The 25,369-nt window shown below is 39.0% G+C and overlaps 2 protein-coding genes and 1 pseudogene across 6 annotated transcripts in view; 2 read left to right on the forward strand and 1 right to left on the reverse strand.

Annotated features, from left to right (window-relative positions):
* The window catches only part of KLHL15 (kelch like family member 15), a 36,505-nt gene that overhangs the window by 4,209 nt on the left and 6,927 nt on the right, over nt 1–25,369 (forward strand). For 3 of the 5 annotated variants that reach the window (XM_053655793.1, XM_037142944.2, XM_037142943.2), the window contains 3 exons: nt 3,501–3,583; nt 4,525–4,593; nt 8,967–9,678. In XM_053655793.1, coding sequence (XP_053511768.1) covers nt 8,974–9,678 — 705 coding nt within the window. In that variant the 5' untranslated portion in view covers nt 3,501–3,583; nt 4,525–4,593; nt 8,967–8,973. Of the gene's footprint in view, nt 1–3,500; nt 3,584–4,524; nt 4,594–4,831; nt 4,951–4,996; nt 5,077–8,966; nt 9,679–25,369 lie in introns of all 5 variants that reach the window. The other 2 variants (XM_053655792.1, XM_053655794.1) reach the window with 2 other exon arrangements.
* Nucleotides 15,485–18,622, forward strand: LOC119047509 (histone-lysine N-methyltransferase EZH2-like; annotated as a pseudogene).
* The window catches only part of CUNHXorf58 (chromosome unknown CXorf58 homolog), a 66,617-nt gene continuing 60,506 nt past the window's right edge, over nt 19,259–25,369 (reverse strand). Inside the window, 1 exon segment of the mRNA XM_053655795.1 lies at nt 19,259–19,328. Coding sequence (XP_053511770.1) covers nt 19,311–19,328 — 18 coding nt within the window. The 3' untranslated portion in view covers nt 19,259–19,310.

Raw genomic sequence — 25,369 nt, forward strand, 5'->3', positions numbered from 1 at the left:
AGTAATTTGGATAATAGGTGCCAACCTGGAGGCTGAAGGACCCCAGAGCCTTCCTAAAAGCTTAGTTAGATGGTCATTTACAATTTGGTCCTGAGTTAAGGAAACATTTTGATGGACAAGGAAGAATTTTTGGTATTAAACAAATTGAAAGTTAACTTCCACAGCCTTTCCTCCTATATTAAACATATTTCTCAATTTGAGTAAGTATATCCGACAGTAAAATGACTGCTAACAGAGCAAATAGTCTATTTTCAGATTTTTCTTTACTTTTTAATGGAGAGGTTGGTTGAGTTTAAAATTTTTACTTCATAGGTTACAGAAATTGTAAGAAATGTTATGACTCAGAAATTAATTCTATTTTTATCTGTAGTAAGCCTTGCATTCTTTTTTTTTACTGTACAAGTATGGCATTTTCTGCATAGGCATCATCTTGGGTAGGCTAGCATCGTTGGAGAATGAAAATGGTATGAAACAATTTAAATTTTTCATCGAAGATAAACATATCAGCCTCTGTGAATTTACCTTCTATACTGGATAACTTAGGGTTTTTATGAATTTTCAAGCAACTTGGAGGGAGGAGACTGTGACAGCATTAAATTATTGCTTGTGGCATAAACATGGAGGTTAGTTAATTATGAAATATTGGATCTGGACAGTTCTACTTAATTGTCTAGAATTTGCCTTCACACCAGAATGGCAGCCTTCTAACTGAAAAGGAAGCATTTAATTTCCTGTCCAGTGTTACCCCCACCAGACTTTTTCTTTGCTGGTCACTAGAGAGTTTGAACTGTTAGAAATTTCTGGGATATAAATAGCAGTAATAGTCTTCCAGGGCAGAGGTGCTTTGGTTGTAAGTGTGTGTGTTGTCGTTTATTCCATTTATCCCTTATTGTAACTGTCAGTGGTAATCAAATCTTTTGGTCTCAGGACCTTGCTATATTCTTAAAAATGATTGGGATCCTGAGCTTTTATGTTTGTGGGTTGTACGTATCTATATTGGCCATTAATAGAAATTTAAACTGGGAAATTAAAAAAAAACTAATTTGAAATTCATTTTTTAAAACCCTACTTGTTAATCTAAATAACATTTCTTATGAGAAAATAACTATTCTCCAAAAGAATGAAAAACTTGGTGAGAAGAGTGGCATTGTTTTACATTTTTGCAAATCTCTTTAATGTTTGCCTTAATAAAAGACAGTGGGCTTTTTCATTTTCTTTTCTTTTTCTTATTTTAAACAGGAAGCATGGATTTTTTCTTTAAGATTTTATTTACTTTTAGAGAGTGGGGAAAGGGGAGAAAGAGAGGGAGAGAAACATCAATGTGTGGTTGCCTCTTGCACAGCCCATAACTGGGGGCCTGGCCTGCAACCCAGGCATGTGCCCTGACTGGGAATCGAACCCTGGTGGTTTGGTTCACAGGCCTGTGCTCAATCCACCGAGCTACACCAGCCAGGGCCAACAGTGGGCTTCTTATCACTTCTGCATTCAGTCTGTTATGGTATCACTGGAAACGAAATAAGTGAAAAGGACAAATAACTTTTAAAATTATTATGAAAATAGTTTTAATCTTGCAAAGTCCTTTTAGGGGGTTAGGACCTCAGTTGTCCCTGGACCACACTTTAAGAATCACTGTACTAACTGTTTTTATTCATAGAATGTTTGAGATTTTCTTTTTTCTTTAGTCAGTTCCAAGTTTATAAGACAAACTCTGCAGTATTTTTTTCCTAGTAGTATAAGTATGCCTTGTCATTTAGTTTAATTTGATTTGGTTTCCCTTTTTGAAAACCTATCATTTCAAATTCTGAAGGCCAAGTATAGAATACATACACATATAGGTTTATAAACTGTGATTTCCCTTAATCCGATGATCTATTTAGAAAAGTGAGGATATGGGATTTCTTGTACATTGAACATTTTATATGTTAGTAAATTTTTTTTTTATCAAGGTCCCTTAATGGATTCCTATCCCAGCCCTCACTGATTTATAGAGTTCTTATTTGAGTTTTGTTTCATTTTACAATTTTTATAACTATTTTTCAGATTGCAATAGCTCTTTATTTAGAGAATTCTTATGCATAAGGTTTTGTATTTTTTCTTTTTGCATTCTTAGTTTCCTTTTTCTAGCTATTTTTATGTCTTTTTTGTGTGTTTTTGTGTTATTTTAACTTAAGCTCTACTTTTTTTCTTTGTAGCTTCCAGGGTGTGTATTGTGAACAAGTTGGTTTTGTTCCATATGTTCATTTTTAAGTTTGGTTGTTTGATGTCTTAAACCTTGATGTTCTAGATCTGCGCTCTCCAACAGAATACGATGCAAGCCACACATGTGATACAAAATTTTCTCATAGCCACAGTTTAAAAAAAGTAAAGAATAAGTGAGATTCATTTTAATATATTTTATTTAACCCTGTACATCCAACATATTATTCCAACATGTTTTCAGTATAAACATTTGTATAATGAGATACTTCACATTCTTTTTTTTTTTTTTTGGACTAAGCCTTCAAAATCTGTTGTCCATTTTATACTTACAGCACATTTCAATTTGGACTAGCCACATTGGCTTCCATGTTGAACAGCACAGATATAAGATATAGAGAAGAGTAGCTACTCTGGTTAGGGCAACAAAACCTGAGGAACCCAGAAAAGCTAGAAAACTATACTTGGTGTGGCAGGAAACAGTGGAAAACAATTTCACTGCAAAATAAGGTTGTGTTTTGACTGCCAGTACATCTAATCTCTTACACAATTGCATTGTGATAAACCCTAGGGAGGGGTGGGATCTGTGGAGGGGAGTTGGAGGAATGACATTCCCGTGGTCTTGTGCGTGATAGGCAGCATTGGGCAAGAGTTGGACAAGGGAAGCCAGCATTGGTTGACCTCTGGTGGGTTACCTTGCTCTGAGATAGACATTTAACTTAATGTTAATTCATTTAATTACCACCCCTACTCAAGATGATGAGTATTATTCCTAAGATATGGATGAAAACTGAGGTCAGGAAGGTAACTAAATTTCTCCATGTTACATAGGTGGTAAGTACTGGTAAGCTCTCTGATTTCAAAGGTTTTGCTCTGTCTAACCGCTGTATTAGGTTTTTTTTTTGGTTTTGGGTTTGTTTTTTTTTTTTTTGAAAATCAAATTCTAGTCTTAATTCTTTCTAACTAGTTGTATGACCTTGAAGAAAAAAATCACCTGTGGACCTTAGTATCTTCTTTAATCTAGTTAGAGTTGATCTGGGTCCTGAGAGATTTTTCTGAGAAGGTGGGCTGGGGTTCGTAGTGCTGTTGCTAGGGAGAAGGGTTATTCTAGAGTTTACTGAACTGTTAAAGGGTCAGGTTTATTATATTGGTTCCAGTAGCACCATGAAGGGGTTGAAAAGTAAGCCCTAATGTTATGGTGTACTTAAGGGCCCTATACTGTCGTAAGTCTTGTATTAACTCATTTAATCCTCAGAGTCACCTATGAGTTAGGTTCTATTAATATTAATATTCCCTTTTCACAGATGAGGGCAGTAGAACACAGAGAGGCAAAGTAGCTTGCCCCAAGGTCACAAAGTTAAGAAGTAGGACCAGGATTCAAACCCAGGTATGTGACTCTAGACCTGTACTCTTAACTCTCACTACTTCCATTTAAGGACTTATATCATGTTGATCAGTTAATCACTGAGTATTTTTATCACTTTCTACTTGAACACATGCTTCCCATAAAAGTTTAAAATACTGTCGCTGCTCTAAATCTGTTAGTTTTGGTGATAGATGCACCAAGCTTTTTCATGTAGAAAAGTTAATGTGCGTGTCCCAGCTATCACAAATTAGTTTTAGAAGTCAATTTGGATCACATAAACTTCACAAATGCATTGCTAAGATTGAAAAGTAGCTATAGTTTATTCTGCATATCTCCGTAAGTACATTATACATCTGTAAAATCATATAAAATGGAATAAGAATTTTATGATAAATTTTTAGAGATCATCGTGTTTTCATTTTACAGATGCAGAGATAAGACCAAGAAAGTTTGAGTAACTTAAAGTGTAGCCATTTCTGTGTTAGTTAGGGACCTTGGTTATACACAGGGGAAACCTACCTCAGGTAGTAAAAAGGGAGAATTTCTTCTAGGAATGTAAGGATTTCTCTCAGAACCCAAGGGCAGGAATAGAGCTCGGCCTGGGAACTGGGTAAATGAAGGGCCACTCCCTATCCTCTCAGGTTAGCTTTATTGTTTCTAAGTTGACTGACTTTTTCCGTCTTTTTTTTTTTAACTCTTTTAAAAATTATTAACAAGAAAGCTAACAACCCATTTTTTTAATGGACATTCTTACCACACACCCATAAACACACACATAGATGGCCTTCAACTTACTATGATTTGATATATGATTTTTCAGTTTTACAATGATGCGAAAGTGATGCCACCCAGGTCTTGGTTTCTAACACCATTCTCCAGTAAAAGGAACTAGGGCTCTTTGGAGAGATGGCTGATTCTAAGACTGTGCCTTCCTTTTCTTTATCGTCCACCGTCTTGTGCAGAGCGATTTGCCTGGGAGACGACCGTCTCTAACTTCGATCACCGTGTCCTTGCCCCCTTCGTTCCCAGCGGTGAGTCGGGCCTGGAGGAATCCCAGAGGGAGAAGACTCTAGGGTGCGCACGCGCGGGGGTGGCGGGCAGCGGAGAGGCAGCGGCGCGAGTGACTGACTTTTCGCTGATACACATCACGTGGCAGGCAGAAGTTGGTGCCCACAGCTGCTCTTCAACATGTTCCAGTTCAAGTTATACACAGTGCATGCCTTTCTTTTCCCTTACTTTCTCTCCTCTTTTCTAAATGTTTGACAAAAGAGCGTTCATCTTGATTCCCATTTCCCACTGGGTCTGACCATATGTGACTGGGAACGGGAACACAGAGTGGAAGCCTGTCTGCAGCGAATCCCCCCTCAGTGGGCTGTGGGTGCCCAGAGGTGAGCGGGTACTATGTTTATATATTAAGGATCTTTTGACACACAGGGTGCCGGATCCTCCTCCTCCTCCTCCTGCTCCTCCTTCCTTTTCTTCCTGCTGCTTTGCCCGTTGATGTTTCCACCATAGTAAGTGTCTGGAACCTAGATTGCTTTTTTTGTTGTTTGTGAAAGCATGGTATCTCTTTTTTAAAATTTCTTTTAGATGGAACTTCTTTTCAGAGAAATGAATATTACCTGTTTGACACTTTACTGCACAGTGACAACGTGAATAAAAAGGGCTACTTTGACAGGAAGTAAAATATATGGTATTTCAGGCACTGTCAAAACAACAGATTAATGAAACACAAAGCAGTCTCCTCTCAAGGAGATAAACAGTGATGGGCAGCCTTTTGTTAGTAATTTTACAGTAAATGTGACCAATACATCTTGAAGGATCAGAGTGATCATTGGTATCCATAATGATCCTGAGAAAGATATTGAAATATCAGAATTTTCATCCAGTTTGTTATTTCATTCTAATGAGTTTGAAAATTGATAAGTGTGGTATTGGCAGTCCTCCACTAACCAGAATGTGTGATTATTCAGACACCACACTATATGCTGTTTGTTTTGTTCCACATATGCCTCATATCACTTGGAAAATTCTAAGCTCATTAATTTTACCTTTAAAAACAGTACCGGAAAAAAAAAAACACCAATAGCTTCCTTTAATCATGAGTGTTATAAAGTAGTTCTGCCAAGCCTTGAGTACAGTGTAAAATATTTCATATCAGTTTTCCAGATTATAGACAGCTTTCTTGTGCTGTACCTTTCCAGAATGAAAGCATATAGCTTTCGGATTAATGGAGCACTGATTAAAAATTTGATACTAATTTTATGTTGTGAGTGCTTTACTGTCTTAGTTAAGTGAACTTATGTGGTACAGTCAATAAGACTTAAAGGTAAGTTAGGGACAAATGGGCAGAAAGAGGCACCTAGAATGTCTCTTGATAAGATAGGAAATACAAAAGAACTGATGGGGGAGGATAGAATTATGATTCTGTTTGGATATATTTTGAAATCCCCCTGGGACACCCAGAAGTGTCCAACGGGTGATTCGGTATTTGCAGAGTACTGGTGTAAGGGTAGAGATGGTCATGGCAATGGTAAAGGAGGTATTAGTGAAAAACATGGGTTTGGATGAGATCATTTACGGAGAAAGAGTGCTTAGATGAGACGAGAAAAGGGTGCAAGCACAGAATCCTGGGGAACACCAGTGTTTAAGGAGTAGCTAGGAATAAGGGGTAGCTCAAGGAAAATGAGCTCAGGAAGGAGATTGAGAAACAAGCAGCCCAAGGATAAGAAGAGAGTCGGGAAAACAGTGTAATGAAGTTGAGAGAGTGCTGAGTTGAGAGATGGCGTCATGCTGTGCTGCAGAAGGATCCTGGGAAATAGGGATGAGGATGTAAGTATTGGATTTGGCAGTTCAGGATGTTCTTTAGGTTAAAAAAAAAAAAAGAACTTTTACAAAACTATAGTACACTTCCATTGCAGATAGATTAAAAAACAAATTAGCAGAAAGTGGGGGGAAGTAAAACTGTCTGATATTCTACCATCCCAAGGTAACCATTTTTAACATTTTGGTACTGTAATCCTTTCAGACATTCATCCATTCATTTATTTGTTTATTTATAAAAGAACTTAATTTTCAGAGGGGAAGGGAGGGAGAAAAAGAGGGAGAGAAACATCTATGTGAGAGAGAAACATCAATCAGTTGCCTCTTGCATATCCCCAACTGGGGACCTGGTCTACAACCCAGGCATGTGCCCTGACCAGGAATCGAACCAGCAACTTTTAGGTTTGTGGGATGATGCCCAACCCACCAAGCTGCATCAGTCAGGGCCAGGCTTTTATTTATTAACACTTATTTTTTAGATGACATCTGACTGGAATAACTACAGAATACATGGGTTAATGTGTCGAGAAGTATAGAATGTCATAGACAACATGTTGATGGAACAAAGCAATAGAATGTAGTAATAGCCTACTCACCAGAGTGGAGAAGTGGTGCCTTTAGTGTGCCTGTGGAAGCTGCCTTTTCACTTTTGGCAGCTGAAGGCTCTGCCAAATGCAGGGTGCAGAGATGATTCCTGAAAGGCACAAACCTCCACACCTAACACAGTGCCTGGCGTGCAGAGATGCTCTTTTAGTAAGTAAAGTTATTGGTGATAGAGTGGTGAGATTGCAGTGATGGTTTCCTTCCAGGAGGTGTACAGCAAGTGACTGTGGTGCCAGTTGCTTCGCTGGAGGGCTTGTGGTCCAAATACCCAGCCAGGGAAAGGAAAGAGCTTGGGAAATTGGGTCTCATACCAGAAGGTCTAAGCTAGAGAGGACAGAGGTAAAATTTGGAGATTATTGACCAAGTGAAAAAAGAGGAAACAGTTAAGCCAGAGAATGGGCAGTTGACAGTTAACAATTTCAGATGTAGACCTTTTCTGGATTATGGTGAAGTCTAATAGGTTTGGGAATAAGTTTTTAAAATAAAGGAAGTGGGGAGATTTTAAGGTTTGAAGTGGTCAGGGAATTTTGATTCTTGGCTTTTGGATGAGTGATCTCACATGAGCAGTGAGGAGGTGTGGAAGATGACTCTTAGCTAGGTGCCAGAGTCATCAGGAAATGTGGGAGAGATTGATCAGGATATGTGTATATGATAAGTGACAATGAGGAATAGGTGATGGATTTTTATCTGAGTGAAAGACCATGTTTTAGAAAAGGACAATAGAAAGATACAAGAAGATTTAGAAGATAGGTTTGTAATCTATAGGAGAGCATTTTTTCAATGAAGAATGTAGAAAAGTATTCTTATTTAAATCAGACTGTAGAGAAAACTTTCTGTGACTAGGATGAGCCTTTAGGGGAGTTCATTTACACTGAAGCAGTGTTCCACTAGCCACAGTGGAAAGGGTTGGGAGGGAACTGGGGGATGGGAGGACAGTTCATTGAGGAGGGGGCTCAGAGCTGTGTGAGGATGAGGGTTGAGGGGATGGATGGTCTGGGGTGGGGTTGTGTGTGAAGGAGAAAATTACTTCATAAACAGCCTAGTAGACTGGATGAGTTTATTTTGCTTTGCTTAAGAGCTCTATTATTTCACTATCTTGGCTTCATTTCTCTGGTATGCAAAAATGTGCTTTAATGTCCTTTAAAATTATGTATTTATATTTTAATTATATAAGCAATGGTCACTTGATAAAGATAAGGTTAATGAGGTAAGTAAAAAAAAGTTAAACCTCAATATTTCTTGAACACCCAGTTCTTGGGAATATCATTTTGGTATATATTCCTCTGCACTTTTTCTCATCTAAACAAATACATGTGTATTAATTTTTGAAAATATACCAAGTATATTGCAGTTGCCTCTTTTTCTCCTCCATGACAATACCTAATAAATATCTTTTGTCAGAATAGGTAGATTGCCGCTATCATTTTTGGTTGTTATAGCAATTCATTATAGGACTGTACCATATTTATTTAATAATCTGTTATTGGGCTTTTGAACACTTTCCAGTTTTTTATTATAAATAAGGCGAGAAAGAAAAACCTTCTGTGTACAACTCGGCACATTTGTCTGATTCTTTCCTTTGGTTCTAGAAGCTTTCAAGGTGAACAGTGTACTTTTTGGTTTAATTTCTTTTCTGTCTCCTTTTCTCATAATTTAGTATTTGAGAAATTATCTTTATATTGTTAATTTGGGGAAATGTTTAAATATGTTGGGTGGATAGTGTAAAATCAATGTTTGTAAGTTGTTAACGATTTACCATTTTTGGTAGGTATTTAATAACTTTTTTTTCATGGGTAGTGAAGCCAAAAACATTAGCTTGCAAATCTTTAGGTTATCTTTTCCCAAAGGGCTTGTATGTTTACAATCTAGGCAGTGGAATTGAGATAATTATAAAAAATTGTTTAAATTCTAAGTTGATAATGCCTTCGGAATGCATGGAAATGATTAACGCAGTTTTCTTCGATTACTTCTTTTTCAGGTGATTCATGGCAGGGGACATGGAAGGATTCTGTTCCTCCATCCATGACACCAGTGTCTCTGCTGGGTTCAGAGCACTGTATGAGGAGGGACTGCTTCTTGATGTCACTCTGGTTATTGATGATCATCAGTTCCAGGCCCATAAAGCACTCTTGGCCACCCAGAGTGATTACTTCAGAATTATGTTTACTGCAGACATGAGGGAGCGTGATCAGGACAAAATTCATTTAAAAGGTCTAACTGCTACCGGTTTCAGCCACGTCCTTCAGTTTATGTACTATGGAACTATAGAACTGAGTATGAATACTGTTCATGAGATTCTTCAGGCTGCCATGTATGTTCAACTTATAGAAGTGGTGAAGTTCTGCTGCTCTTTCCTATTAGCAAAAATCTGCTTAGAAAACTGTGCCGAAATCATGAGACTCTTAGATGATTTCGGTGTAAACATCGAGGGAGTCAGGGAGAAGCTGGAATCCTTTCTGCTAGACAACTTTGTGCCACTCATGTCCAGGCCTGATTTCCTGTCTTATCTGAGTTTTGAGAAGCTCATGTCTTATTTGGATAATGATCATCTGAGCAGGTTTCCAGAGATAGAGCTGTACGAGGCTGTGCAGTCTTGGCTGCGGCATGATAGAAGACGCTGGAGACATACCGATACCATTATTCAGAACATCAGGTTTTGTTTGATGACCCCATCCAGTGTTTTTGAGAAGGTTAGTACATTTGAAAACAATAGAAGGTACTCAGTTAAGGCCGTATGTCTTATAGATAAGATTCCCAGGCTTGGTCAGGAGCCAAAAAGAGAATGAATAAGAAGAGTTCATATTTAAAGAGTCTAATTTGTTCTAGCTTGTGCATTTAGGTTTTTTTAAATACACATTTTGCAGGTGAAAGAAGAATCAGGTAGGTAATAGAGTGCTTTCATTTTAATATATTTTAAAGATTTTATTCAGAGAGGGAGAGGGAGAGAAACATCAGTGTGTGAACGAGAGATTGATTGGTTGCCTCTCGCATGCCCCCAACTGGGTACCTGGCCTGCAACCCAGGCGTGTGCCCCTGACCTGAAGTCAAACCGTAGACTCTTCGGAGGTTGGTGCTCAATCCACTGAGCCACCCCAGCTAGGGCGGATGCTTTCCTTTTAAATGTACTTTTAAAGTGGAGGCATAATTATTTAGCCTGAAATATTGCAAGTTTGCTTTAGCTTTTCTTTTTTCACAAAGTAATTAAATTGGAACTGTGTGAGGCTAGTTCTCATTTAAAAAAATTAATTTAGGTAATACATGCTGAAATTAGAGTTGAGTTTTATAGTTCTGAATGATATGCATTAATACAGTTTCATATTCCTCTAAAATGTGGTAAGGAAACATAAAATAGCTCCCAAAAACCAACTGGTTCTAGTTGTGATTTTTCTCCCAGTTCTGTTTTTCCCCATTTCACTGTGCATACTAAATTTAACTATGAAAATGATGTTTATGTCTAAAACCATTGTTTTGGCATTTCTAGAGAAATAGATTATAAATCCTGTAGCTACATTGATCAAACTGCACAAGGTCTTTCTCCAAAATAGTCTTGGCCTTTTTGCATGTAGCATTTTTCATCTTTATATCAGAGTCTTACTTGTGATTCTTTCTTGCCCAAAGGAGAACAAGCAGTTTCAGTAATTGCTTAACTTAATTGGCTTCTAATCACATGGCTACCTCTGGGGCTCTTTATCTCTTAAATCTTTTCTTCTTTCTAGAAACTACAAGTAAAGCTTTGGTCGACACCCTTCATATTAAATAGTTCTTAAGCTTTAGTTACCGAACCTGGTAATAAAAATATAAAATTTGTAGAACAGAACCATTTACACCATTTGAAAAACAAACAGATTTGCGCCTTCAAATAATACTCAGCAGCCTGACATGTTCTTTTCTCTCTGAAATATTATTAACATACTTATTAATAGAGAACTCAACTTTGTGGGATTTTATCTTTATTCTCAGAATGTACGGATAAGGCAGAAATAAATGAAACTTTGAAGAACCCATTTCTTAATGATTTTTGTTCAGCGATAATCAGTCCTACACCAACTATGTAAATCATTTGTCTGTTTTGATTTTTTTCCTTCTACTATTTTTATTGCTCTGTTTCCCTAGGGAAATCTTGTTTTGTCTTTATACATTAAATACAAATGCTTTTTACTACTAAAACAAACAAAAACCCTCCAAATAGATGGAAGTACTTGTGAAATAGAAGATAAATTTCCCCTCTTATGGGACAATATGAAAGAAAATTGAAAGCAGTAAATGATTTTTAAGTGCTGGGGTGTAGAACCTTTTTATATTCCAGTTATCAGTTCAAGGTGGTCAGTAATGACTGGCTGCAAGTTAACACCATCGGGTAGTTTCGTAAATTGTATAAAACATCAGTTGTACCTTCTGATGGATTGTTTGCATATGTAGCATGGGAGGGGGTTATTGCCCATTGGCCAGGTAGTGAGAATCTCATCCGAATGAAAGTGTTGTTAAGGTTTCCTTCTTGAGTTAATTTCTTTAGAGAACTTAATAAGGCCCTGGACACAGAGAGGTCTTTCCGTTTTATTTTAGTAACGCTGGTGAGATGAGTTGAAGGTAGGCAGAGATTCTTAGTGTGTGAGAGTTAATGTTTATCAAAGGAATCTGTGACTTTCTAAATGTTGAGAAACTTTAAGTTAGCTAGATTTGAGACCTTGTCTCTAGTAATAAAACCTTAGAAACAAAACTAAAATGTAAAATTTGGTTAGGAAGTAAGAATTTGGACTATTTTACATCATAATACAGGATGGATCAAAAGTAGGTTTATAGTTGTATATGCAAAACACAGAGTTCATTCTTGTATTATTAAATTACTGTATTTCCATACAAACAACTGTAAACCTACTTTTGCCCAAATCCTGTATTTTGAGCTTGAAAACAGGGTCCATATATTTTTTGTATGCTCAGCACACTGCAGGTTTTAAGGAAGGCCATTTTAATATCCATTATATATGCTCAGGGCCAGAAAGGGCACAGAAATAAAATCACTTTAGATCTGGGCTGGTCCTTTTTTTTTTTTTTTTTTTAATTTTATTTAGTTATTTTTCAAGTACAGTTTTTTGTCTATTTCTCCCATCCCAGGCCCCCCCCCCCCCGCTTTCCACCTCCCTCCCATTTCCACCCCCCCTTAGTTCTCGTCCCTTTGTCCTTCCTATTTGTTCCTCCAAATCCCTCCCCTTTTTTCCCCTTAAATTCCCTTCCCTCTCCCCTCTGGTCACTGTCCCCTTGTTCTCTGGGCTTGTCCTTTTTTAATATGAGAATCTACAAGGGGAACAGTGTAGGGAGTTTTGATTTGTGGCCTTATCCTGGTTGGTGAAACTTAGGAAAATGTAATACCAATATATGTCTTTTTCTTTTAGCTTTAAGTTTTTTAAAGCTTTGGGTTGTAAGAGGTTTTTTTAAACTATATTTTATCAATCATGCTATTACAGTTGTCCCAGTTTTTCCCTTTGCCCCCCTCTGCCCGATACCCCCACTTCCTCCAGCAGTCCCCTCTTAGTTCATGTTTATGGGTCACACATATAAGTTCTTTGGCTTCTCCATTTTTTATACTGTTCTTAACATTCCCCTATGTTGTACCTACCATTTTGTACTTCTTAATCCCTTTACCTTTTCCCCTTTTTCCCTTTTCCCCTCCCAACTGATAACCCTCCAAATGATCCCATATCTATGCTTCTGTTCCTGTTCTACTTGCTCAGTTAGGTTTTTTTTTAGATTCAGTTGTCGAAGTTGTGAATTTGTTACATTTTTAATGTTCATAGTTTTGATCATCTCCTTTTTCTTAAATTAAGTCCCTTTAACATTTCATGTAATAATGGCTTGGTGATGATGAACTCCTTTAGCTTCACCTTGTCTGGGAAACACTTCATCTGCCCTTCCATTCTAAATGATAGCTTTGCTGGATAGAGTGAGTAATCTAGGTTGTAGGTCCCTGCTTTTTATCACTTTGAATACTTTTTGCCAGTCCCTTCAAGCCTGCAAAGTTTATCTTTAACTTTGGCATTTTAATTACGGTGTGTCTTGGTGTGGGCCTCTGCGTCAATCTTGTTTGGTACTCTGTGCTCCCTGGACTCTTATGTCTGTTTCTTTCACCAAATTAGGGAAGTTTTTTTTTTTCATTATTTTTTGAAATATGTTTTCTATTTCTTGCTCTTTGTCTTCTCTTTCTTGCACCCCTATGGTTCAGATGTTGGTATGTTTGAAGATGTTCCTGAAGCTTCTTACCCTCTTGGGTTGGTTTATTGTGGGTTTTGTTTTTTTTAGATTTTATTTATAAAATCTAATTTTTATTTATTTGTAGAGAGGGGAAGGGAAGAGGAAAGTAAGGGAGACAAACATCAGTGTTTAAGAGCTACATCAATTGGCTGCCTCCCACATGCCCCCAACCAGGGATCTGGCCTGCCTGCAATGCAGGCATGTGCCTTGACTGGGAATTGAATCAGTGACCTTTCGGTTTGCAGGTTGGTGGTCAGTCTAGTGAGCCACACCAGCCAGAACTTTTTAAAAACATTCTTTTATCTTGCTGTTCTGATTGAATGTTTTTCTGATTGAATGTTTTTTTCTTCCTTATGTTTCAAGTCATTGATTTGATTTTCAGGTTCATCCCCTCCACTGTTGGTTCCCAAATGAGATTTTCATTTCACTTAATGTAACCTTCACTTCTGCCTGCATCTTTTTTATGCTGTCGAAGTACCCAGTGAGTTCTTTGAGCATCCTGATCACCAGTGTTTTGAACTCTGTCTATGATAAATTGGTTATTTCCATTTTGTTTAGTTATTTTTTTGGAGTTTTCTTCTGTTCTTTCATTTGAGCCATATTTCTTCATCTCCTCATTTCGGCAGCCTCCCTGTGTTTGTTTCTGTGTATTAGGTAGAGCTGCTTTGACTCCCTGTCTTATTTGTATGGCCTGTTGTAGAAAAGTGCACCTGTAAGTCGTAGGGGGCAGAGCCTTGGGTAATTGGCAGGGTGGGGCAACCCACGTCACTGCTTTGTGGCTCTTCAGGGTGGAGGGTGGGCGCAGAGAGGGCCAATGCTGCTGCCTGGCCTCTGGAGGTTTACCCAGGAGGAAGCTCTCTCCCGGCACTTGCCCTGTTGCCAGTCAACTTCAATTTCCCCCTGTATGCCACTTGTGCCCTTCCAGCTATTTCCCTGGTGTTGAATCCCAGAGTTGTTCAGCATAAGTTCTAAGTCAGTTTTGGGTTCTTTAAGAGGTATCTTCTGAGAATCTGCAGTTTCTTCAGGTGTCCCAACCCCCACTGATTTTTATAGCTAGAAATTATGGGACTTACCTTCCTGGTGCTGGAACCCTGGGCTAGGTGGTCTTGTCTGGAGCTGGTATCCCTTGCTCCTGAGCTATTCCTCCCAATATTTATTGACCACACATGGACGTGGCACCGCGCATTCTGTGTCTCCATGCCTCTCCACACATCTCCGCATCTCTGTCCCACCTACCTGTCTGGATGAATGTGGCTTCTTTATTTTTTTGAGGACTCTATTAATTTTTCATTTTTAGAGAGATGGGGAAAGAGAGGGAGCAAAACGTTTATTGGTTGGCCCCCTGCACACCAACTGGGGACCTGGCCCACAACCCAGGCATGCGCCCTGACTAGGAATTAAACCTGTGACCCTTTGGTTTGCAGGCCAGCACTCAATCCACTGAGCCACAGTGGCCAGAGCTGAATGTGGCTTCTTGAAGTCCTTGGTTGTTGGACTTCCATGCAGCTTGATTTTCTGACAATTTTGGGTGATAAGTGTTTCGTAGTCTAGCTATAATTTTTGTTATGGTTGTGTTGAGGAGGTTAGGTGTGTTTACCTATGCCTCCCGTCTTGCCTAGAAGTCAAGAGTTATTGTGATTAATTTTATCTATAGTGGATTCCCAGTTTTAAAATCAGACTTCAGCCCTGGCTGGTGTGGCTCTGGATTGAGTGATGGCCTGTGAAGCAAAGGGTTGCTGGTTCAATTCCCAGTCAGGGCTTATGCCTGGGTCACAGGCCGGGTCCTTGGTGTGGGGCGGGTGAGAAGCAACCACAGATTGATGTTTCTCTCCCTTTCTCTCTCCTTCCCTTCCCCTCTCTCTAAAAATCAATGAAACCTTACAAAAATAAAACCAGACTTCAGTTTTAGTTTTTAGGCAAACGTATGTGGCATATATTTTTGCTAGTTCCAATGGTCTTTGCCTCTGTTAACAGAAGTAAGCCTCAACATTTGTCATTCTGAATTTCATGGATTTGGAGATAGAGTTTAAATTTGGCCCTCTTTGGTCTTGGTTTTTAAAAAGACAGTTTTATAAAAAAGTTTTTATGAAGTAAATGAATATTTGGCAAAATGCAGAATATACTTTTTTTGTACAGAGAACGTCTTTTTAGCAAAACTGTTAAATTATTCATTAAAATAGCCATATATTGATTTTTAGTACAGTGACATTTTAATAGTTTTGAACCCAGGGCATTTTCAGTATCATAAATATGCATAAGGTAAGAGTCAAGGTTCCACTGATCTTCTTAGAAATTGCATTAATCACAATCATAAAGTCTTTTGATTTTTAAAAGGAAAGAATCTATTCTAAATCCTGAAAAGGTAAAGACAACACATTTATTCAGCTTGTGTTTAGGATTTTACAGTTGATTTTTCATCGACTTGTATTCTGCTTTCTTCCAAATAATTTGCCTTATAATCTAGCTCATGATATTCAGAACCCCCATGTGATTTCCTTCCCTAATTTGTTAAATGTAATTCACCATATCCCCCCACAATTAGATTTATGTAACTTTTTAAAAGAAGATTGTTTTAATTTATTTTTTAGAGAGAGGGGAAGGGAAGGAGAAAGAGGGAGAGAAACATTACTGTTTGTTTGTCTCTCGCGTGTTCCCCACTGGGAACCTGGCCCACAACCCATGAATGTGCCCTGACCAGGAATCAAACTGGTGACCTTTTGGCTTGCAGGTTGGCACTTAGTCCACTGAGCCACACCAGGCAGGGCAGATTTATGTAACTTTTAAAGAGCAAGGCTAATGTTTCATTGAGAAAAGAATGTTAATTCTCTTTCACTGGGACTATATTTGGATTTAACAAATTATATGCATTTTATAAAAGTTTATTGTTTTACAAATATATAAGACAGCTAATTTTGGTAGTCTGCTGAAAAAAAAGAAAAAGATGTTACTCTTACCAGTGAAAAGTAATCCCAGGATCAGAGTTAAAATTAATGCTTCAGAAAAGCTAACACCTAGGAAAATGTCTTTTACTAAAGGAGCAAAATTTTTGGACTTAAAAAGCTACATTTTAAAATGGGAATCATGTATCCTGGACTCATACTGAAACTGAGAGAATTCAAGAATTACAAATTAAGCATTCAAAAATATCTTGGATACCTTACTAAGAACGTATTAGCTCTCAGAACTGGTCTTTACAAAACACTGATAATCTTCCAAGTATTTTCTCTATCATTAGTGTTGATTTATATACCATTAAACTGGACTATGACCCATAAGGAAATGTATTGTTTTTAATATAATTCATGCTTGTGCGATTCGATATTCTGGTTCAGTGAAACACAATCCACTAGATAATGAAATTCACTGGGCAAGGGATACATCTATGTAAAGTGTAGGTGCTGTATGCCCTCTAGAATTCCTCCAGTTATGCATTGTAATGTTTTGACTAATCTATCACTTGACTGATCCAAAATGTCTTTCTAGCGACCAAACCATTAAGTGCAGTGTTACCACAGCTTAGCCAAAAATTCCAAAAAGTTTATTTCTAATGACTTCCGCTACAGCCTGACAAATTTAAAGGCAAACCAGAACTTTTGCTCAAACCTTCACAGTTTGAGAATAGAAACATACGCAGTGCTGTGTTTGACAATAAAATATTTTTAAAGGTCTAACTTGGAGTTCAAATGTGAAATTTGATTAGAATTTCTAATAAGCTTGAGTTGTTTTTGAAAAGTTTCAAATTCCTCACAGGGTGCTCAGTCTGGGAGTGTCTGACACCAGAGCCCCGGTGGCTGTGGCAGTGCATGGGAGTGGCGCGGGAGCGGCTGCGGTGTAGAGAAAGCGGGGTAGAGAGTGTGGGTTTATAAGTGCTGAAATCTTTATGGACTCGGTGAATGCTTTTGGTCAGTACAAGGATGATGATGACGACAATGACAGAGTTGAGCCTGAAGAGAGAACAGATCTGGTGGAGGACTGAGATAATAAAGAAAGCCACCCAGCTTGGAAGTTTCCTGCTGACAAATCTGTTCAATGTGTTTGGAGGGATCAGAGCCTGCATTCATCTCACTTGCTCTTCTGTAGGTGATGTTTCAGGTGTCGATTGCTTGCTAAACCTTTTTCATGCAACGCGCAACACAAGCAGAATACAGAAATGACTGGACAGCAAACCTGAAGGACCAGTGCTAACAGCATTTGGAGGGAGCAAAGGAGTTCACTGCCACCCTCACTGCCTATCGCATCAAGATGTCAACCCCCCCAAGCTCCCGGGAGGCCATGGAGCAGGGGCAGCTTCCAAACAGCAGTAGCAAGCCCAGCACCCCCCACCATCAATGTGCTGGAGTCAAAGGACATGGACAGGACAGGTGGTGAGAACAATGAAGAGAAAAAAGATGAAACTTCCAGTTCCTCTGAAGCGAAATCTCAGTGTCAGATGCCAATAAAGATGAAGTCAAACAGCAAGCATGTCCCCCCCACCTGCCACCACCAGAATGTGTAGTGGAGGGTCTGAGGCCTTCGTGTTCCTAGTCCTCATCGGCACCTACTACAACCACCATTGCCAAGTTAATCGGGGCCAAAACATGTAGATAGGTATATGACTTTAGGGTCAGAGAGTCCAGTATCATAGCTACAGCTCCCACCGAGGATGTCAACACTGCAAGAAGAGGAAACACAGGTTGTGGGCTACACACTGTGGAAAGACAGCTGAAAAACGATCGCTCTTCTAACCACATTTACAAGTACCAACCCTGTGACCATCCATGGCAGCCTTGTGACAGTTCATGCCTTAGCATGATAGCACAGAATTTTTGTGAAGTTTTGTCAGTGTAGTTCAGAATGTCAGAATCGCTTTCCTGGCTGCTGCTGGAAAGTGCAGAGCAACCCCAAGCAGTGCCCATGCTACCTGGCCGTCCCAGAGTGTGACCCCGACCTGAGTCTCTGATGTGTGGAGCTGCTGGCCACTGGGGACAGCAAGAACGTGTCCTGCAAGAACTGCAGCATCCAGCGGGCTCCAAGAAGCATTTATTGCTGGCACCATCTGATGTGGCATTTTCATCAAAGATTCTGCACAGAAACATGAATGCACCTCAGAGTTCTGTGGAGAGAGAATTTCTCAAGATGAAGCTGACAGAAGAGGGAGACTGTGTGATAAATACATGTGCAGCCTTCTCTATTGATTTTCTGGTGGACGTAAGCCGCAAGGGTAACAAAATTTGTTTTGCAGATCAGTCAGTCCAAACTGCTATGCAAATGTCATGATGGTGATTACAGGATAGGGATGCTGGTGTGGAGAGCCATCAGATTGCTGAAGAGCTGCTTTTTTATTACAGACATAGCCAGGCCAATGCCCTGACATACCTGGGCAGAGAACAAGACATGGAGATCCCTTGACATCTGCTACCTGTTCCCCTGTCGTCCTCTGGAATAGTTGCCTTAGCTTCAGGAACTTCCAGTACTGTGGGCAATTTAGAAAAAGAAATTGCAGTTTGAAATCCTGAATTTGCAAAGTAATGGAAGAACAATATATAGTAATGAGTTTAAAAATCAACTTTTAATTGCCTTCTCACCAGCTGCAAAGTATTTTGTACCAGTGAATTTTTGCAATGATGAAGTGTGGTACATTTTTCAACTTTGACTAAAGAATACTTGAACTTTAAAAGTATGAAATTTCTCATATATTTAATAGTACTTATACATCTATAAACTTGAAATTGCTTCACAGCTCACTTGCCCCTAGGAGTGAAGGCACAGAGATTAGCAGGTTTTCTGTTGGGAGCAGGTCAGTGGGCTAACCATACTTTCTCAGTGAATGTCATTTTCTGCATCAGTCTTTTTGCAGACCTGGACCCAGCCCCATGGACTTGGATGATTGTTATTAACTGTGTGCAGTTCTTTAAAATAATCACACAAGGCGTTTTCTTTTTCCTTTCAGGTCTTCTGCCTTTCTTGTATAAATGTGGAGTGCTCTTATTCTACCTTTGACTTGCATTACTCCAGGTTCACAGGTTCCTGAAGAGTGCTGGTAATCTAGTGTGTTGACTGCTGCCAGATCCTCTGGGAAAGAGATGGCCTCGGTGTATTAATAAGCAAGCAGAACCTATTGAAAATGGGAGTTTAAAAATTTAATCATACTTGATTATTTGTCCTCTAAAAGGGACATGAAAACAAAAGCACAGAATTGGAAATTAACTGTGGAGTAAAAGGAAAGGAAGACATGGAATGGGAATAGGCATATTGACTTGTAAAATGAGAAAACCTTTTAAATAAATTGGACAAAAAATAGAAACCAAATGACAAGTAGAAATCAAGCCCTGGCTGGCATGGCTCAGTGGACTAAGCACTGGCCTGGGGACCGAAAAGTTGCCAGTTTGATTGCCCATCAGGGCACGTGCCTGAGCTGTGGACCAGACCTCCCGTGGGGGGCATGTGAGAGGCAACCAGTCAGTGTTCCTCTCACGCATTAGTGTTTCTCTCCCTCTCTTCCTCCTCCCTCTGTAAAAATAACATTTTCTTTTTAATGGAAAAGGATCAGATAAGTCAAAAATGGCTGGAAAAAAGGTTAGGAGCAGGAAAGAAACGAGGCAAAATATTAAGATTTTAGGCTTTAACATTTTCTCAAGTTGAAAATTTACCCAATGTTACATATGTCATAGGTAAACCTTGGTCATTTAGAAGTTTGTTGGATATAACTTAGGAGGAAAAAATTCCTCCTAAGTTATAAATTCCAAAACTTAGTTGTGCTATACAAATATTAGTATAATCAAATAATAAGGTGGTCTTAAGTGTCTTCAAAAATTACATTATTTTCTACCTTTTAGGATTGTGCACTTTTAATTTCCAGTGGTGCTGTATTACTGTTGCTCCGAAATTGGAAGGAAATTAGAATTTTGAAGCACATTTACTTTTTATCTTTCTTTTTTAAAAGTATATTTTATTGATTATGCTATTATAGTTGTCCCCTTTTTTCCCCTTTATTCTCCTCTGCCCTGCACCCCCCCACCAGCATTTCTCCCCTTAGTTCATGTTCATGGGTTGTACATGTAAGTTCTTTGGCTTCTCTATTTCCTGTACTATTCTTAACTTTCCCGTCTATATTGTACCTACCATTTATGTTTCTTATTCCCTGTACCTTTTCCCCCATTTCCCCCCTCCCTTCCCAGTGATAACCCTCCATGTGATCACCATTTCTGTGGTTCTGTTCCTGTTCTAGTTGGAACAGGTAGTAAGCTGTGTGGAAATGCCTGATTTAGTTATATTTCCAGTTCTACTTAAATTCTCTCAAAATTAAGAGTGAAGAAATTACCTTTAAAGGTTAAATTTTTAATAAATGGATTATGTAACTTTAAAAATAATTCTCACCTGAGGTTATGTTTATTGATTTAGAGAGAGAGGAAGAAGGGAGGGAGAAAGACATTGATGTGAGTGAAAAATATTGGTTGGTTGCCACTCATATGTTCCCAACCGGGGTCAAACCCGTAACCTTAGGTATGTGCCCTGACCGGGGATCGAATCTGCCACCTTTTGGTGTACAGGATGACAGTCAACCAACTGAACCACCTGGCCAGGGCTGGGTTATGTAACTTTTTGCCAGTGAAGGGAGAAACGTGGAATTTTTGCTCGATGGTAATGGCTAGCTATTATTTATTTGACTTAGTGTTGTATTTACAGGACCCACATTCAAAATTAATAGTTTCTCACATGTTGTCTTTAACTACATGCATATGTGCATGCACACAATTACACTAGACTGAAAGATTAAAGGAGGAAATGGCCAATTTAAAATTTTCAGATCACTGTTTTTAAGAGGTATTATATGCTTTCATTTTGTTTTCAGGGTAGGGCCAAATACTTAAAATTTTAAGGTATCAAAGCAAGAAAAGTGAATATAAGCTTTCTAAGTTTTAAACAAGACAGCTTTTTAATGGCATGAAAGGATAAGAACAGTCGTTCAGAATGTGAAATAAATGTTATTCTTTCCATATCATTTGAGAGCACCTGATACACAGATAGTTTAACTGTTACATGAGTGAATGGTGGCAGAAATGCTTCCTCTATGAAAAGGTGAGCCACACATTTCTTTTTTGATAACTCTGATTATTAATGTATTTTAAATTATTTTACTCACACATAGAAGGTTTTCAGCCCTCTGCCTTTTGTTTTGAAGCAGAGTATATTTGTAATTACTTTGTGCAAAATTATCAGAGGAGTATTAATTCTATGTTTCTATAATGAAAGAAGTTATGCTTTTTGATATTACATGGTTTTAGAGGAAATTTGCCATAATACCTAGTTCTGGGAGAAGGTCAAGGTAGATCTAGAACTTCTGGCCTTGGCAGGGAGAAGGAGGAGCTAGATTTTTTTGGTTAGAAGATATTTCATGTTATAACTGGTTATCTCAAATGGCGCAACTTCCACCGTCATGAGCTTAGAGGTAGAACAGACTGGATACAGATATGTACCTTTGATTTGAACTTGAACACGGAGTTGAAGTGAATCTTGGAAACCCTTTGGAACCCAAGTTCCCAAGGAGTAAATCAAATGAATGGAGAAAAGGACAAAGAAACCAGAAGGTTGGGTATAAAATGAAAGGCCAGTGACTTTAAGAAGCAGTTAAACTGGCCCAGTTTGATGCGATCTGCAAGAGCCTGGGGTTGGAAGAGGGAAGGCTGTTACAGGCCATTCTCCTAGACCTTGTGTGACGCTGGAATCCCTCCCCAGTGCTCCTGATCGGTGGTCACACTTGGACTACCTCCAGTGGCAGGGTATTCACTGACTCCAGAGGTAGATAGTTCCTGACTTGGGAAAATAGGTACCCATCCTTTTTTTTTTTTTTTTTTACTGTAGTCCCTGTAAAAAAGCTAAGTACAGACAGAAGCTCACTGTTGTATGTTGAATATGTATACATGCTTTCCCCTGCATATACTACTGACTGAACAGTTCATTTTTATTTTTTGAGAATATTCTATATACTTTTCTGTTTTTGTCATTTCAAATTTTGAATGTCTGTGTTAGTGCATATAGATTAACCATTTTTTAATATTTTATTGATTACGCCATTACAGTTGTCCCATTTTCCCCCCTTCACTCCCCTCTGCACTGCACAGCCCCTCCCACCCACATTCCTCATTAGTTCATGTTCCCCCCCCTTTACTTCATGTCTATGGGTCATACATATAAGTTCTTTGGCTTCTGCATTTCCTATACTACTCTTAGCTTTCCCCTATTTTCTACCTAACCATCTGTGCTACTTATTCTCAGTATCTTTTCCCTCCTCTTTCCCCCTCCCACTCCCCTGTTGATAACCCTCCATGTGATCTCCATTTCTGTAGTTCTGTTCCTGTTCTAGTTGTTTGCTTAGGTTGCTTTTGTTTTTATTTTAGGTGTGGCTGTTAATAACTGAGTTTGTTGTCATTTTACTGTTCATATTTTTTATTTTCTTTTTCTTAGGTAAATCTGTTTGACATTTCATATAAGGGCTTGGTGGTGATGAACTCCTTTAACTTGACCTTATCTGAGAAGCACTTTATCTGCCCTTCTATTCTAAATGAAAGCTTTGCTGGATGGAGCAATCTTGGATGTGGGTCCTTGCTTTTCATGACTTCAAATACTTCTTTCCAGCCCTTTCTTGCCTGTAAGGTCTTGTTTGAGAAATCAGCTGACAGTCTTATGGGCACTCCTTTGTAGGTAACTGTCTCCTTTTCTCTTGCTGCTTCTAAGATTCTTTCCTTATTTTTAAACTTGGGTAATGTAATTATGACGTACCTGGGTGTGTTCCTCCTTGGGTCCAACTTCTTTGGGACTCTCTTGAGCTTCCTGGACTTCCTGGAAGTAAATGTCCTTTGCCAGATTGGGGAAGTTCTCCTTCATTATTTGTTCAAATAACTTCTTGTTGCTCTTCCTCTTCTCCTTCTGGCACCCCTATAATTTGGATGTTGGAACATTTATAGATGTCTTGGAGGTTCCTAGCCTCTCCTCATTTTTTGAATTCTTGTTTCTTCGTTTTTTTCTGGTTGGATGTTTGTTTCTTCCTTCTGGTTCACACTGTAGTTTTGAGTCCCAGTTTCCTTCCCATCACTAATGGTTCCCTGTCCATTTTTCTTTATTTCACTTAGCATAGCCTTCATTTAACCAATTCTGTGAGCATCCTGATTACCAGTTTTTGAACTGTGTATCTGATACATTGGCTATCTCTTTGTCCCTTAGTTGTATTTTTTCTGGAGCTTTGATCTGTTCTTTCATTTTGACCATTTTTTGGTCTTGAGCACCTGTTGCGTAGTGAGGGGCAGAGCCTTAGGTGTTCATCAGGATGGCAACCCATGTCGCTGGGTTATGATGCTGTTTGTGGGGGCGGGGTCTGAGGGAACAATGCCGCTTGCTCTGTTCTCTACTGGATTTCAGTCACTTCCCCTACTACCCACAAGCAAAGTGGGCCCTTCTGGTGCTGATTCCCGGGTGGGTGGGCTTGTGTATATTCTAGGACCCTGTGGGTCTCTCCAACAAACTTGCCCGTGAGGCTAGGAGTTTCTCCCACTGCGCCTCAACCCCCACCAGTGCTTTCATTCAGTGGTTTGAGGCTTCATTTCTCTGTGCTGGAGCCCTGGGTTGTATGGTCTGTCTCACCCCCCAGTTGTTCCTCCTGGTTTATTTGCACAAGAATGTGGAACCACCTGCTCCACCAGCTGCCGCTTCCTGGGTCCACCAGCTGACACCTTGCTGTGAGTCCTCTCTGACTGGCTGCCTGTCTCTGCCCCTCCTACCAGTCTGGATGATGTGTCTTTAATTCCTTGGCTGTCGGACTTCCATACAGTTTGATTTTCTGTCAGTTCTGGTTGTTTTTTGTTTTTAAATTGTCCCTCTTTTGGTTGTGCAAGGAGGCACAGTGTGTCTTTCTGTGCCTCCATCTTAGGTTAACCATTCTTTTTAATGGCTACTGCATATGGTCTATATCTGTTTATGCAACCAGTGCCTTACTGATACTTGAGTTGTTCCCAGTTTTTGTGCTCTTACAGATAATAGTGCAGTGAACATCCATTATCTTCTTGACATTTCTAATTACAAAGCTTTTTTATTTGTGTTGTCCTAAAATCCTTCTTCTAACTTCTACTTAATTGGTTCTAAAACAGTTGCCATCTTCTTGAGACATGGTCTGTTTTGTCCGTGTCTAAAGTGTAGTGATGGAGCTGAACAGTCTTAGTTGTGGTTTTACCCTAATAGATAGTGTGGGATTGTCTATTTTAATTCCATCATCATTTTATTAACTCTTAAGGCCATCATATCACACACTATTAGTTCATGTTGAGGACAGAGTCAGTTAAGAGTTTATGTTTGTAGTTTGTGGATCTCTGGAGTATCTGATGAAAGCTGTGGACTTATCACCACTTCATTCTACCCCTCAAATGCATTCACAAAATTATTTCTGTAGTTTTATGTGATTCATGGGTCTTCAGTGTTCCCCATTTCTTTATGATTAGATTTTGTTGATTACTTTGCTGAAGTCATAGGTTCTCTCATTCTCTACAAGTGCTGTTACATAGTCAAAAATTTAATTGGAAATGGTCAGGTTTGGAATTGCCCGGTGAGTGTGTGCTATCTGCTAGTGTGTAGCACTTTCTTATTTGCAAGTGCTAACTAATTTTTTTAACAATCCAGGATCAGCCTCAAGCTAACCAGTCTGTAGTTGAGGAATCTGTCTGGTTTCTAGTCCTTGCCCATTCTTCACGATTCCACACAGGTTACGGACAGCCATTAAGCAGCCTTATCTGTGGAGCCTCTCAGGATCCCGGGATGTGATTTGTGAGATCAAATGACTTGAACTCGGGATATCTAGCTGTTCTTTCTTTTTTTTTTTCCTCAGCCATCTTGGATTTAAGTTTCTTCTTAGTCACTGTATTTGATCTTCAGATTGGGAAGAATAAAACATTCTCAGCTGAGAATGGAAATAAAATAGGAGTAAGGCTGTTTGTCTTTGTTAATATTACATTAACCACCCCATCCAGGGGAGACTTCACTTTTTCCTCTACCTCTTTTTACTTTAACCTCTAAAGTGCTGTCTATTCAGTATCTGGTACTTTGGAAAGTCACAGTTCATTCAGAGGTTTTAGCCTTGTTCACAATATTCTTAGAACTCCATTCCACTAA

Source organism: Artibeus jamaicensis, unplaced genomic scaffold (assembly GCF_021234435.1).
Source record: "Artibeus jamaicensis isolate MK-2021 breed Jamaican fruit bat unplaced genomic scaffold, CSHL_Jam_final scaffold_1283, whole genome shotgun sequence".
Lineage (NCBI taxonomy): Eukaryota > Metazoa > Chordata > Mammalia > Chiroptera > Phyllostomidae > Artibeus > Artibeus jamaicensis.